Source organism: Bos javanicus, chromosome 19 (genome assembly GCF_032452875.1).
Source record: "Bos javanicus breed banteng chromosome 19, ARS-OSU_banteng_1.0, whole genome shotgun sequence".
Taxonomy (NCBI): Eukaryota; Metazoa; Chordata; class Mammalia; order Artiodactyla; family Bovidae; genus Bos; species Bos javanicus.
In genome coordinates this window covers 32,717,019-32,731,528 of record NC_083886.1, presented here as the reverse complement: position 1 = coordinate 32,731,528, position 14,510 = coordinate 32,717,019, and the positions used below count along the sequence as shown (strand labels likewise).

Sequence of the window (14,510 nt, the reverse complement as noted above, 5' to 3'; positions counted from 1 at the left end):
GTCAGCACACGATATATCCAACCCTACACTTCGTTTTCCTTTTCACATTGAGATATCGTTCACGTCATTTCCTATCAAGACGTAGAAAGAACTGCCTCATGCTGGTTGTTTTTTTTTTTTAATGGCTACACAGATCACTGAATGATGACAACATTTAAACAAGTCCTGTACTGATGGTGTAATGGTCACAAGACAGGGTCTGTGCCTGTGGACCAAGTGATGCTCCTAAGAAAGGATTTGCTGTGGAGGAGACACTGAGGGCCTTGTGGGCATGTGGATTTCAAGGGCATTGGTGTTGAAGGGGTAAAACTTCAATTAGTGAGTTTTTGCTTGTGTAGATGCTGTAAGAGTCCAGAAACTAAGAGAAGAAAAGAATCAAGAAATTAAAAGGAAGCTACCAAAGGAAAAAAAGAAAGGAAGAAACGGGTTATACCTTCATGTCAAAAACGAGACAGTAATAATCTACAATCAAAGGCAGGTGAATAGAAGAAGTGAATGGACTACAACTCACAACAGACTCCAAATTATTTCTTTATTCCTAAAGAAATTTTCTAAGACAAAAGGAAAAGCTGAGGGCTCGGTAGACACAGGGCACCGTGCTGATTAATTTATCCCAATGCCTACCTGCTCCTGAGATATTACTTGCTCTCTTCCCCACCCTCTGCTCACCCCCACCTAACTTAGAAGCATATGGAGACTTTGAAGGATCCAACTGCCCACATGTCTAGAAAAGCCACCATTCTCTGGCTGACAAAGATCCAGGCTGAAAGAACCACTAGCATTCCAGGGACTACTGTGTTAGTCGCTCAGCTGTGTCCAACTCTTTGTGACTCCATGGACTGTAGCCCACCAGGTTCCTCTGTCCATGGAATTCTCCAGGCAAGAATACTGGAGCGGGCTGTCAATCCTTTCTCCAGGGGATCTTCCCGACCCAGGGATCGAATCTGCCTCTCTTCTGTCTCCCACATTGTAGCTGGAATCTTTACCGTCTGAGCCACCAGGGACCATTAGAGCCCAGGTAAAGAGATCTTAGCAAGCTTCACCCTGACCAGTGGCTTTCCAGGTCAAAGGGAAGCTATTAGAATACACTTCCTCCTGATTCTGGAGTGCCGAGAGATGCTTAAGAGTTAAAGACGGGGACACAGAATGTTCCAGGGTTTGCAAAAGCAGTCGATCTGACTTGTCTGAGATGATTGTTCTTTCCAAAATTATCTTGGGCAGAAGCAGCACAGTTTGTAGGATGACTCAGAGACAAAAAGTCTCATTCTAATATCCACTCTGCTTCCCAAACATACACACGCGCTCACACACAGCCCCATCTCTGAGAACCTCTGTCTACTACCCTCTAATCCAGGCACACTTGTTCCCTGGGGCTCAGCAGTTCTCAGGTGATTCTGGACCAATAACAGGGCCACAATAACAGCAGCTTCTGTTTCTTTACTATGTACTTAGGTCAAGTACCATGCTAAGCATTTATATGAATGATCTCACAGAATTCTCAAACAACCCTACTAAGTAGGGATTCACTGTTACTACCATTTTCCAAGTGAAGAAACCAAGGCTTATAGAGGTAACTGACTTGTTCTCTGTCAGGCAAAATCCGGAAACAGCAGAGCTGGGCTTCAAGCTCAGAGAGTCATATCCCAGCCCTTAAACTCAGAACCATCAACCTAAATTGCTTCTGTAAAGAACAGCAAAGATTTGGGACTTCCCTGGTGGTCCAGTGGTTACGAATCCGCCTTCCAATGAAGGGCGTGTAGGTTTGATCCTTGATCAGGGAACTAAGATCCCACATGCCTTGGAGCCAAAAAACCAAAACATAATACAGAAGCAATACTGTAACAAATTAAATAAAGATTTTAAAAGAAAAGAATAGGAAAGATTTAAATTGGCGCGATGCGTTGGGCAACTCCTGTGCCTAAAATACTCACGGGCTATCCAGTCATGACACATCTATTTTTAGCGCTGCCTTCACGTGGCAGGCCCCATTAGAGGCATTAAGGATGCAGCCGTGATGGGAAGATAAGATCCCTGCTCCCATGGAGCTCACATACCAGGACTGGGAACGGACACGGGAGAAGATGAAGAAGCACAGCGATTTTAGAGAACAACATGTGCTAGGAAGAACATGGAATTGGGGGGTGTGACTGGGGGAGGGAGCAAACACATCAGATGGTGAGAGAAGCTGCACCAAGAAGGTGGCATCTGAGCTGAGAATCAAACAGTAAGATGTTGCTGGCCTGGCTAGTCGCAGTAGCCAGGACGTGGAAGCAATCTAAAGGCCCATCAACAGATGATGGATCAGGATGTGGTTCATATATACAAAGGAATACCATCAGCCATAAAAGAGGAAAATAACAACACGTGCAGCACCATGGATGGACCTAGAGTTTATCACTTAAGTGAAGTCAGACAGGGGGAGACAATACCATATGCTATCACTTAAATGTGGAATCTAAAAGAGGACACAAACGAACCCACTTAGGAAACAAAAGCAGATTTGTGGACACAGAGAACAGACCAGCGGTTGACAAGAGGGACGAGTGTCAGGCTTCCCTTGCCGAAATCCCCAATACACATCGAATTACTTCCACAGACACTGCAAAGCAGTAAACATTTTCTTTCTACCACACATCAGTAGTTCCTGCTGGGAAAGTTAAGAAAGAAGAAACCAGGGTTGGGAGGAGAAAACGGAATGATCGATGGAGCGAGCAAAGTGATCTGGTCTTGCAGTGTGAGCTCGGAGGACGCGTCAGAATAGCCAAGAGAGGCGAGGCCAACAGAGTTGGGGGCTCAGGGCGACCACCAGGAAGTGACGTCAACAAGAACTCCTGGTCAGAGAAAATCAGACAGACACCAGACACATTGATCATCAACTCAAGGGGGAAAGAAACCCCCTAGACTGCCCCTCCCCTGGAACAAAGCCAAGTGAACACTTGAGAATATCTTTTCAGAGGGCTTCCCAGGTGGCTCAGTGGTAAAGAATCTGTCTGCCAGTGCAGGAGATGCAGGAGATGCAGGTTAGATTCCTGAGTTGGGAAGATCCCCTGGAGTAGGAAATGGCAACCCAGTATTCTTGCCTGGGAAACCCCATGAACAGAGGAGCCTGGCGGGTGACAGTCCATGAGGTTTCAAGGAGCGACTGAGCACAGCAGACAAACAAAAAATAAACTAATATTAGTAAGATTTTTTTTTTTGAAAAAAGGAAGAATATCTGTTCATCTCTGCTGAATTTGAGGGAGGTGGGGGTCAAGAGGGAAGTAAGCCTTCAGGATCATCCCCCTCAAGGACTGTCCAGTGGAGCTGCATGATGCAATGCCTTCAGCACTAGTGCAGGTTCTAGACAGAGACCCTGGAGCCCTGTTATGCATCACGTTATGTTTACTGCATCATTGCAGCAAAAATGGTCTTCATAAGAGCCTTTATATGTCCCTTGTAACCCCCAAAACCACAGTGTAATTTTTTTTCCCATGTGATCTTAAGATACTATGGAGGCAAATGGAATCAGTAGATGAGCAGCAGCGGTAAGGGAAACGTGGCAGCCTCCTTAGCAGTGGGATCTAAGCCCGTCCTGCTCTCCTCGGGGGCTGCCCCAGTCTGGGGAGGACAAGGATGGGAACCACATCTTAGTGAGGGTGGAGGTGCTTCAGGCAGGGCTACGAGTCTCAAACACTGGCCGGGCGGTCAGCAGGCAAATTCCACCTCCCCCGGGGCCGAGAGGGCACTTACGGAGCGCTTGTCAGCCTCGGCCCCTTGCTGGCCCTGCAGACATGCCGTGAGCTTCTTGTGTGTGCTGTGGGAGACCTGCTTCACCAGCTCCAGCCGCTTCTCTACCTGCGGACAGAGCAGGGGGCAGGGCCCCCGGGTGAGGTGAGGTCAGAAGTGGGATCATGGGTCTGGATAATCCAGGGACAAGACTGACCCCTGTTTCTGCAGAGACAACATCCAATGCGGGAGAGAAAAGGAGGGGATCACAGACTCGGGGACACTTTGCTAACCGTGTGGTGAAATGCCTTCCCATGTCTCCTGAAAAGTCCCACTGAGGCTGCTGTGCACCATGCAGGGTGCCATTGTAAAGAGAAAAAGCTGCATCTCTAAATGGACTGGGGGAGGAGCAGTGGAGAGTCTGAACAACATCAGGAAGGGCTCGGCTGTAAAAGGGAAGATGTCTTTGACATCTATGAGTTACGGGCCAGTGACAACCTTACCTGAAGAAGGTCTTCACTCAGAACTTCTGTCTTCTCGGCCCTAAAGGGAAAATGGAGACACATATCAGTTAAAAAACCAAAAGCAGGGATATGGTCTCATAATTACTCCCCACCCTATCCACTTATCGAGTGATTGAGCTATACATCTATGCACGTTCTTTCATATTCTTCTCCATTTGTGGTTTATTACAGGATATTAAACACAGTTTCCTGGGCTACACAGCAGGACCTTGTTGTTTCTCCATCCTGGATATACTAGCTTGCATCAACAGCAATGATTTCTAACAAGAGAAAATGTAGGCAGATTGACAAGGAACATCAAGTAACCAGCATTTCCAGCAAAAACATAGGCTCTGAGGGGTCTCCCGCTACTGTGTGGAAACCTAGATGAAGCACAACAAACACACCTTTTTCTGCCTCCAGGTATTCTTTTTTCAATTGATAGAATTAAGTAGGTTCCCCCACCCATTCCCTTTGGTCTCTCCCAAACAAGCAAACGTGGCAGAGATTGATCAACAGCAAAGACAGAGAAAGCGTTGAGTCCTGGTGACAAATGCAAATGTCACCACCGAGATCTGGCCACTAGTATGATGTACCCCCCCAGAAAGTGGGGGGCTGAAACCAGAGGTTAACACTTCCGGGAAAAGAACCTAGATGCTGGCTGGAGTGTCCCAACCTGTTAGCAATCCCTGTCTCAGCATCAGAGGAAAATGCAAATCTTCCTGGAGCCAAGCACAAAGAGGCATACTCAAAAAAAATCAAAATATAAACTAACCCACAGAAAAGAAAGAAAAAGAATACAAAGCAATTAAAAAAAAAAAAGAACAGACATAATACAAAAAAATTAAATGGCAGGCTTAAGCCTTAACATATTTATAATCATATTAAATGCAAATAGCCTAATAAATATGCCGATTAAGATACAGAGTGCCAAGAGTGGACTGAAAGAAATCATGTGGGCCACAAGAATCTCACTTCAAATATGATATGGGTAGGCTGAAGGTAAAAGGACAGGAAAAGATATCATGCAAGCATTGATCAAAAGAACGCAAAAGTGGCAGTATTAAGAGCAGATAAAGTAGAGTCAGAATAAAGAAAATGACCAGAAATATAGAGGAGAATATAGTGATAAAAGCATCAATCCACAAGAAGACACAGCATCTTGAATGTGTATGCACCAAACTACAAAGCCACAAAATACGAGAAGGAAAGTACAAACGCAGAGATGTCAATATTTCTTCTCTCAACAACTGACAGACCAGCTAAAAAAAAAATCAGCAAGAGTATATATGAACAGAATTCCAGGGGCTTCCCTGGTAGCTCAGTCAGTCAAGAATCTGTCTGTAGTGCAGGAGACCCAGGTTCGATCCCTGGGTCAGGAAGATCCCCTGGAGAAGGAGATGGCAAACCACCCTGGTATGGGCTTCCCTGATACCTCAGTTGGTAAAGAATCCGCCTGGAATGCAGGAGACCCTGGTTCGATTCCTGGGTCTGGAAGATCTGCTAGAGAAGGGATAGGCTACCCACTCCAGTATTCTTGGGCTTCCCTTGTACCTCCTGCCTGCAATGCAGGAGACCTGGGTTCAATCCCTGGGTTGGAGAGGAGGGAAAGGCTACCCACTCCAGTATTCTGGCCTGGAGAATTCCATGGACTGTATAGTCCACAGGGTCACAAAGAGTCAGACACGACTGAGCAACTTTCACTTTTCTTTTACTCCAGTATACTTGCCTGGAAAATCCCATGGACAGAGGAGTCTGGCAGGCTACAGTCCATAGGTCACAAGAGTCGGACACAACTTAGAGACTAAACCACAACCGCCACAAAAGAATTTGACATTTATAGAAGAACACTCCAACCAACATCAGCAGAATATTCTTCTCCAGTACATAGACCAAGATACATAACATCTGGGTTCATAACATTATGAGCCTGAAAGAACTGAAATCATATACAGTATATTCTCCTATCACTAACAGAAGGATAAGAAGAAAATGTCCAAACACTCAGACACTAAACAGAATGCTTCTAAATAATTCCTGGAACAGAGAAAGTCTCAAAGGAAAAAAACTAACGAACTGAATAAAAATGAAAATGTAATGTATCAAAATGGCAGACACAGCCAAAGCAGTGCTGGGAGGAAATTTTATAGCACTAAAATCATACATCAGAAAAGAGAAACATTTTCAAATGAGTAACCTCTAGTGCAACAACTTATAAAAAAAAAAGACCAAAAATAAGCCCAGAGCAAGCAGAAGGAATTAAATCATAAAGGGCAGAAATAAAGAAGTCTAAAACAAAATAGTAACAGAGAAAACCAAGAAACAAAGAGCTGGTTCTTTGAGAATACAGTTGAAAAAACCTCTAGCACAACTGAAAATAGGAAGAAAGAGAAGACAGAATAGGAATGAAACAGGAAATGTCACTACAAAATCCTGTAGGTTTCAAAAGGTTGTCTTTGAACAATTAACCACATACATGTAAATTTGACAAGTTACGTGAAATGGACTAATGGACTTAAAAACAAATTACAATACACTCAATATGAAAGAAATAATCTAAATAGCCCTGTGACTATTAAGAAATTGAACCTGTACTATTAAAAACCTTGGAAAAAAAATTCAGACCCAGAGATTTCACAAGAGAACTTTACCAAATATTTAAAGAAAAATTAGCACCGATTCTACATAATCTCTTCCAGAATACAGAAGAGCAGGAAATGCTTCCCAATTGATTTTATGAAGCTAGTATTCCTTTGATACCAAAACCAGACAAAAAACAGTAAAAAAAAAAAAAAAAAAAAAAGCTAACTATAAACCAATATTCCTCAGGATATAGATGCCTTGATCCAAGTTTGTACTCAACACTCATTCAATATGGTGCTAGAAGTTTTACTTAGGGCAATAAAGGAAATAAAAAAAACATACAGATATGAAAGGAACATATTAAAATGTCCCTATTTGCAGATGACATGTTTGTTTATGTAGAAAATACCAAGGAATCTACCAAGAAAAAAAAAAAATTCCTAGAGCCAATGAATTCAGCAAGGTTACAGGACATAAAGTAAACAAACAAAAATAAATTTTATTTCTATATACTAGCAGTGAATATATATTAGGATTAAAAATAAAATACTATTAACAACTGCTTTGAAAAGTAAAATACTTAGGAATAAATTTATAAATACATAGGTACAGAAAGTACATGTTAAAAACTATAAAATACTTATGAAAGAAATAAAAAATCTACATCAAGGGAGAAATACTGTGTTTGTGGACTGGAACACTCAACATAATAAAGATATTAATATTCAAAAAATTGGTTATGATTAAATACAATCCCAATCAAAATTCTGAAAGGATTTGTTATAGATACAAACAATCTAAAATCAATACGAAATTGCAAAGGGAATAGAATATACAAAACAATTTTTAGATAGAATAAATTTGCAGTACTCATTCAATTTTAAGACCTACTGCCGGGAGCCAGCGTGAGGAACTCCGCCCATGGCAAAGGTCAGGAGGAAGGAAGCTCGGCATACGCAAAGGCGGGATCGAGCCTCAGGAGTCCCCCTGGAAATTCTCGAGCATCTACCCCCAAAACCAGAGTCTGCCTACTTTACTGCTTGTGCTCTCACCTAAACCTCTGACTTTACAGGGGGCTGTCCCCCACCACCTCTCTCTGAAAAAGAGTTAACTTACAGCTCCAGTTAATAAAGTTCCTGGGCGTGACAAGAGTGTTTCAACCTACAAACTCCTTTGGAAGTTCTCTAGCCTGCCCTTCAGGTTCTTCTGGCCACATGTGATTGTTCACAGCCTCCCAACCGTGAGAGGCATGAGATATTCTAAGCTGTCTAAATACAGATTCCTTTGAGCAGTTAAAAGATTGATTAGAAATTGTATTGGTGAAGGGTTTTTCACTTGTTGGGCCAATGTTTGCTGCTAAGTTTCCATATCCCTTACCTACTGTGTCCCTAGGAGTGTATTGATTAATATAATTGGTGTATAGGAATGTAAGTAGGAATGTTTGTAACCTTGGACCCTTGAGTTAATTCTTTTCTTGTTACAGCCCACCACACCTTGGCCCTATAGGAATGCAACTTTAATGCTTTCGGAGGGTGGTGCCTGACTTTAGAATAATCACCTTTAGAGAAAAATAAATTTTCTGAAGAAAGGGTCATACAATGTTAACAGGCCTCTTGGCCAGAAGATGATGTAAATCACCTAAACTTTTGCATATGATAAGTTTGCAGGAAGAAAGCCTGGCTTACTGCTGACTCTACCCCTTCCCCCATTATACTCTATGCACAACTTAAGGTATAAAAACTTTGGAAAATAAAGTGTGGGCCTTGTTCACCGAAACTTGGTCTCCCCATGTCGTTCTTTCTCTCACCTTCTGGCTGAATTCCCATCTGGAGAATGGAGGCTCGTCAAGCCTACTAATTATGCCTGGGCTTCTGAGATCTGACTGGGGAGGCCTTAGTGTCTCCTCTCCTTCGGGAGAACAGGAGGACGCCTGCGGCCTATGTAGGTGATGTAAATTCCTTGCCTTGGAATTTTATTAGCTTTCCATGTAAACCAAGTTATTCAGCCTCTTTTCTCCACTGAATTTTCCTGCTGAGCTATCCTTATTCTATTACTCTTTATATCTCTAATTAATATTTAATTAAAGCTACTGTATCCAGTTCGCCGACGCCGTCCCCGCTTTGAATTCCCTGGATCCACCGGGGCTGGACCCCGGCAACCTACTATAAAACTAAGTAATCAAAAGAATCTGGTAGTGAAAGGACAGAAAAACAGATCAATGGGACAGAATAAGGAAAATGGACCTAGATAGATATAAGCAATTGACTTCTGACAAAGATATAAAGAGGAAGAAGAGTCCTTTTAACAAACTATGCTGGTACAATTCGACATTCACATCAAAAAATATGAACTTTGTCCCATACATCATATCATATATAAAAATTCATAAAGGTTCACAGACCTAATACAAAACAAGAGACTATAAAACTTTTGAAGAAAACATGAGAAAATATCTTTGACCTTGGGGTTAGGCAATGAGTTCTTGGAAATATCAAAAGCATGATCCATAAAATTAAAAAAAGGATACATTAGACTTCATTTAAATTAAAAGCTTCTGCTCTGTCAAAGGCAGGTCTAAAAAATGAAAAGGAAATCCACTGAAACAAGAAATATTTAAATATTTGTAGTTCACATAAAAGAACTGTATCCAGAATATACGCAGAGCTCTTAAATTTAACAGTAAAAAACATCCTGTTACAAAATGGGCAACAATACCCAAACAGAAACTTTTTAAAATTTATTTTTTAGTTGAAGGATAATTGTGTTACAGAATTTTTGAATGGAAATTTTATCAAAGAAGAGGAATAAATGGCAAATAAGCAAGGGGAAAACTGTTCAACATCAGTATCCACTAGGAAAATACAAATTAATACCCAAATGAGATAACACAATATAACAAAATAACAACAAAAAATGCAAAACCCTGACTATATCAAGTTCTGGAGAAGATGTGGACCAACTGGAATCCTTACACACAGCTGAGAGTGGGGCAATGGAAGACGGAACAGTCACTGGGGAAAAAAGCTTGGTAGTTTTATGAACTTGAACATACACTTGCCACATGACCTAGCAATCCCACTCTATAGAAATGAAATTTATGTTCCCCCCTAAAAAACCCTCATAAATGTTCATGGACACTTCATGTATAACAAGCAAACATCCTAAATGTCCTTCATCAGGTGAGTGGATTAATAGCAGAATACACTCAATAATTTGTAAAACACTCAGTCAATCCTAAAGGAAACCAACCTAGAATATCATTGGAAGGACTGATGATGAAGCTCCAATATTTTGGTCACCTGATGTGAAGAGACTCAATGGAAAAGGCCCCAATGCTGGGAAAAGTGAGTGAGTCACTCAGTCGTGTCCAACTCTTTGTGACCCCATGGACAATACAGTCCATGGAATTCTCCAGGCCCAGAATACTGGAGTGGGTAGCCTTTCCCTTCTCCAGGGGATCTGCCCAACCCAGGGATGAAACTCAGGTCTCCCACATTGCAGGCGGATTCTTTACCAGCTGAGCCACAAGGGAAGCCCAAGAATACTGGAGTGGGTAGCCTATTGCTTCTCCAGTGGATCTTCCCAACCCAGAAACTGAACCAGGGTCTCTTGCATTGCAGGCAGATTCTTCACCAACTGAGACATGAGGGAAGCTGAGTGGGAAAGGTTGACGGCAAAAGGAGAAGGCGGCAGCAAAGGATGAGATGGTTAGATAGCATCACCAACTCAATGGACATGAATCTGAGCAAACTCCAGGAGATAGTGAAAGATAAGGAAGCCTGGTGTCCTGCAGTTTACAGTTTTGCAAAGAGTCAGACACAACTTAGCAACTGACCAACAACAAACACTCAACAATAAGTAGGAAGGATCTATTGACACAAGTGACCATATGGATAGGTGTTTAAAGACATTATGCTCAGTGAAAAAGGCCACATGCCCTTATCTGGTACCCAAATGAAACATCTTTTAACAGAACAATGCCTATTACAATAATATTTTAGTAAGCATTGTTCTGCTAAAATATTTTCTAATATTTTCTACTGTGCTCACTATATTAATTTCACTATCACTAATGGGTTCAGTTCAGTTCACTTGCTCAGTCGTGTCCGATTCTTTGCAATCCCATGGACTGCAGCACGCCAGGCCTCCCTGTCCATCACAAACTCCCAGAGTTCACTCAAACTCATGTCCATTGAGTCAGTGATGCCATCCAACCATCTCATCCTCTGTCGTCCCCTTCTCCTCCTGCCTTGAATCTTTCCCAGCATCACGATCTTTTCAAATGAGTCAGTTCTTTGCATCTGGTGGCCAAAGTATTGAAGTTTCAGCTTCAGCATCAGTCCTTCCAATGAATGCTCAGGACTGATTTCCTTTAGCATGGACTGGTTGGATTTCCTTGCTGTCCAAGGGACTCTCAAGAGTCTTCTCCAACACAACACTTCAAAAGCATCAATTCTTCAATGCTCACCTTTCTTTATAGTCCAACTCTCACATCCATACATGACTACTGGAAAAATCATATCTTTGAGTAGATGGACCTTTGCTGGCAAAGTAATGTCTCTGGTTTTTAATAAGCTGTCTAGGTTGGTTGTAACTTTTCTTCCAAGGAGCAAGCATCTTTTAATATCATGGCTGCAGTCACCATCTGCAGTGATTTTGGAGCCCCAGAAAATAAAGTCTGTCACTGTTTCCAGGAAGTGATGGGACCAGATGCCATGATCTTAGTTTTCTGAATGTTGAGCTTTAAGCCAACTTTTTCACTCTCCTCTTTCACTTTCATCAAGAGGCTTTTTAGTTCCTCTTCACTTTCTGCCATAAGGGTGGTGCCATCTGAATATCTGAGGTTACTGATATTTCTCCAGGCAATCTTGATTCCAGCTTGTGCTTGATCCAGTCCAGCATTTCTTATGATGCACTCTGCATGTAAGTTAAATAAGCAGGGTGACAATATACAGCCTTGATATACTCCTTTCCCGATTTGGAACCAGTCTGTTGTTCCATGTCCAGTTCTAACTGTTGCTTCCTGTGATGCATATAGATTTCTCAGGAAGCAAGTCAGGTGGTCTGGTATTCCCATCTCTTGAAGAATTTTCACAATTCTTATCATCTACACAGTCAAAGGCCTTCCCTGGTGGCTCAGAGGTTAAAGCGTCTGCCTCCAATGCAAGAGACCTGGGTTCGATCCCTGGATTGGGAAGATCCCCTGGAGAAGGAAATGGTAACACACTCCAGTATTCTTGCCTGGAGAATCCCATGGACAGAGGAGCCTGGCAGGCTACAGTCCACAGGGTCCCAAAGAGTTGGACACGACTGAGTGACCTCACTTCACTTCTTCACACAGTCAAAGGCTTTGGCATAGTCAAAAAAGCAGAAATAGATGTTTTTCTGGAACTCTCTTGCTTTTTCGATGATCCAGCAGATGTTGGCAATTTGATCTCTGGTTCCTCTGCCTTTTCTAAAACCAGCTTGAACATCTGGAAGTTCATGGTTCATGTATTGTTGAAGCCTGGCTCAGAGAATTTTGAGCATTACTTTGCTAGCATGCGAGATGAGTGCAATTGTGCGGTAGTTTGAGCATTCTTTGGCATTGCCTTTCTTAGGCATTGGAATGAAAACTGACCTTTTCCAGTTCTGTGGCCACTGCTGAGTTTTCCAAATTTGCTGGCATATTGAGTACAGCATTTCACAGCATCATCTTTTAGAATTTGAAATAGCTCAACTGGAATTCCATTACCTCCACTAGCTTTGTTCGTAGTGATGCTTCCTAAGGCCCACTTGACTTCACATTCCAGGATGTCTGGCTCTAGGTGAGTGATCACACCACCGTGATTATCTGGATCATGAAGATCTTTTTTGTATAGTTCTGTGTATTCTTGCCACCTCTTCTTAATATCTTCTGCTTCTGTTAGGTCCATACCATTTCTGTCATATCAACTATGGGCTGGGACTCTGCATTTTTAAAATGCTGTCCTAGAGAAATCCCTGGGCATTTATCAGGAGACATTTTCAAAACATTCAGCAGATTTTTCTCTTTTTTGGTTAAACAAAAAATTAGGGGGAAAAAGGTCATCAAGAAGAGAATTTAAAAAATGGCATATATTTGCATAATGTTATACCATATGTTCTTTTTCCATGCGGATGGTCTTGATCCCTGTCTCCTCCTGTACAATGTCACGAACCTCAGTCCATAGTTCATCAGGCACTCTATCTATCAGATCTAGTCCCTTAAATCTATTTCTCACTTCCACTGTATAATCATAAGGGATTTGATTTAGGTCATACCTGAATGGTCTACTGGTTTTCCCTACCTTCTTCAATTTCATTCTGAATTTGGCAATAAGGAGTTCATGATCTGAGCCACAGTCAGCTCCCGATCTTGTTTTTGTTGACTATATAGAGCTTCTCTATCTTTGGCTTCAAAGAATATAATCAATCTGATTTTGGTGTGACCATCTGGTGATGCTCATGTGTAGAGTCTTCTCTTATGTTGTTGGAAGAGGGTGTTTGCTATGACCAGTGCATTTTCTTGGCAAAACTCTTATTAGTCTTTGCCCTGCTTCATTCTGTATTCCAAGGCCAAATTTGCCTGTTACTCCAGGTGTTTCTTGACTTCCTACTTTTGCATTCCAGTCCCCTATAATGAAAAGGACATCTTTTTTGGGTGTTAGTTCTAAAAGGTTTTAGGTCTTCATAGAACCATTTAACTTCAGCTTCTTCAGTGTTACTGGTTGGGGCATAGACTTGGATTACTGTGATATTGAATGGTTTGCCTTGGAAACGAACAGAGATCATTCTGTCGTTTTTGAGATTACATCCAAGTACTGCATTTCATACTCTTTTGTTAACCATGATGGCTACTCCATTTCTTCTAAGAGATTCCTGCCTGCAGTAGTAGATATAATAGTCATCTGAGTTAAATTCACCCATTCCAGTCCATTTTAGTTCGCTGATTCCTAGAATGTTGATGTTCACTCTTGCCATCCCTTGTTTTGACCACTTCAAATTTGCCTTAATTCATGGACCTGACATTTCAGGTTCCTATGCAGTATTGCTCTTTATAGCATCACACCATGGAAAAGAAATGCAAAAAAGCAAAATGGCTATCTGGGGAGGCCTTACAAATAGCTGTGAAAAGAAGAGAAGTGAAAAGCAAAGGAGAAAAGGAAAGATATAAGCATCTGAATGCAGAGTTCCAAAGAATAGCAAGAAGAGACAAGAAAGCCTTCTTCAGCGATCAATGCAAAGAAATAGAGGAAAACAACAGAATGGGAAAGACTAGAGATCTCTTCAAGAAAATTAGAGATACCAAGGGAACATTTCATGCAAAGATGGGCTCGACAAAGGACAGAAATGGTATGGACCTAACAGAAGCAGAAGATATTAAGAAGAGGTGGCAAGAATATACAGAAGAACTGTACAAAAAAGATCTTCACAACCCAGATAATCACGATGGTGTGATCACTCACCTAGAGCCAGACATTCTGGAATGTGAAGTCAAGTGGGCCTTAGAAAGCATCACTACGAACAAAGCTAGTGGAGGTGATAGAATTCCAGTTGAGCTATTTCAAATCCTGAAAGATGATGCTGTGAAAGTGCTGCACTCAATAGGCCAGCAAATTTGGAAAACTCAGCAGTGGCCACAGGACTGGAAAAGGTCAGTTTTCATTCCAATCCTAAAGAAAGGCAATGCCAAAGAATGCTCAAACTACCTCACAATTG

General features: G+C 41.9%; 1 protein-coding gene across 3 annotated transcripts in view; it reads right to left on the bottom strand.

Annotated features, from left to right (window-relative positions):
- The window catches only part of ARHGAP44 (Rho GTPase activating protein 44), a 119,765-nt gene that overhangs the window by 44,535 nt on the left and 60,720 nt on the right, over positions 1-14,510 (bottom strand). For all 3 annotated transcript variants that reach the window (XM_061391119.1, XM_061391121.1, XM_061391120.1), the window contains exons 2-3: positions 4,209-4,248; positions 3,730-3,834 (exon numbers count right to left, since the gene is read on the bottom strand). In XM_061391119.1, coding sequence (XP_061247103.1) covers positions 3,730-3,834; positions 4,209-4,248 — 145 coding nt within the window. The remainder of the gene's footprint in view (positions 1-3,729; positions 3,835-4,208; positions 4,249-14,510) is intronic.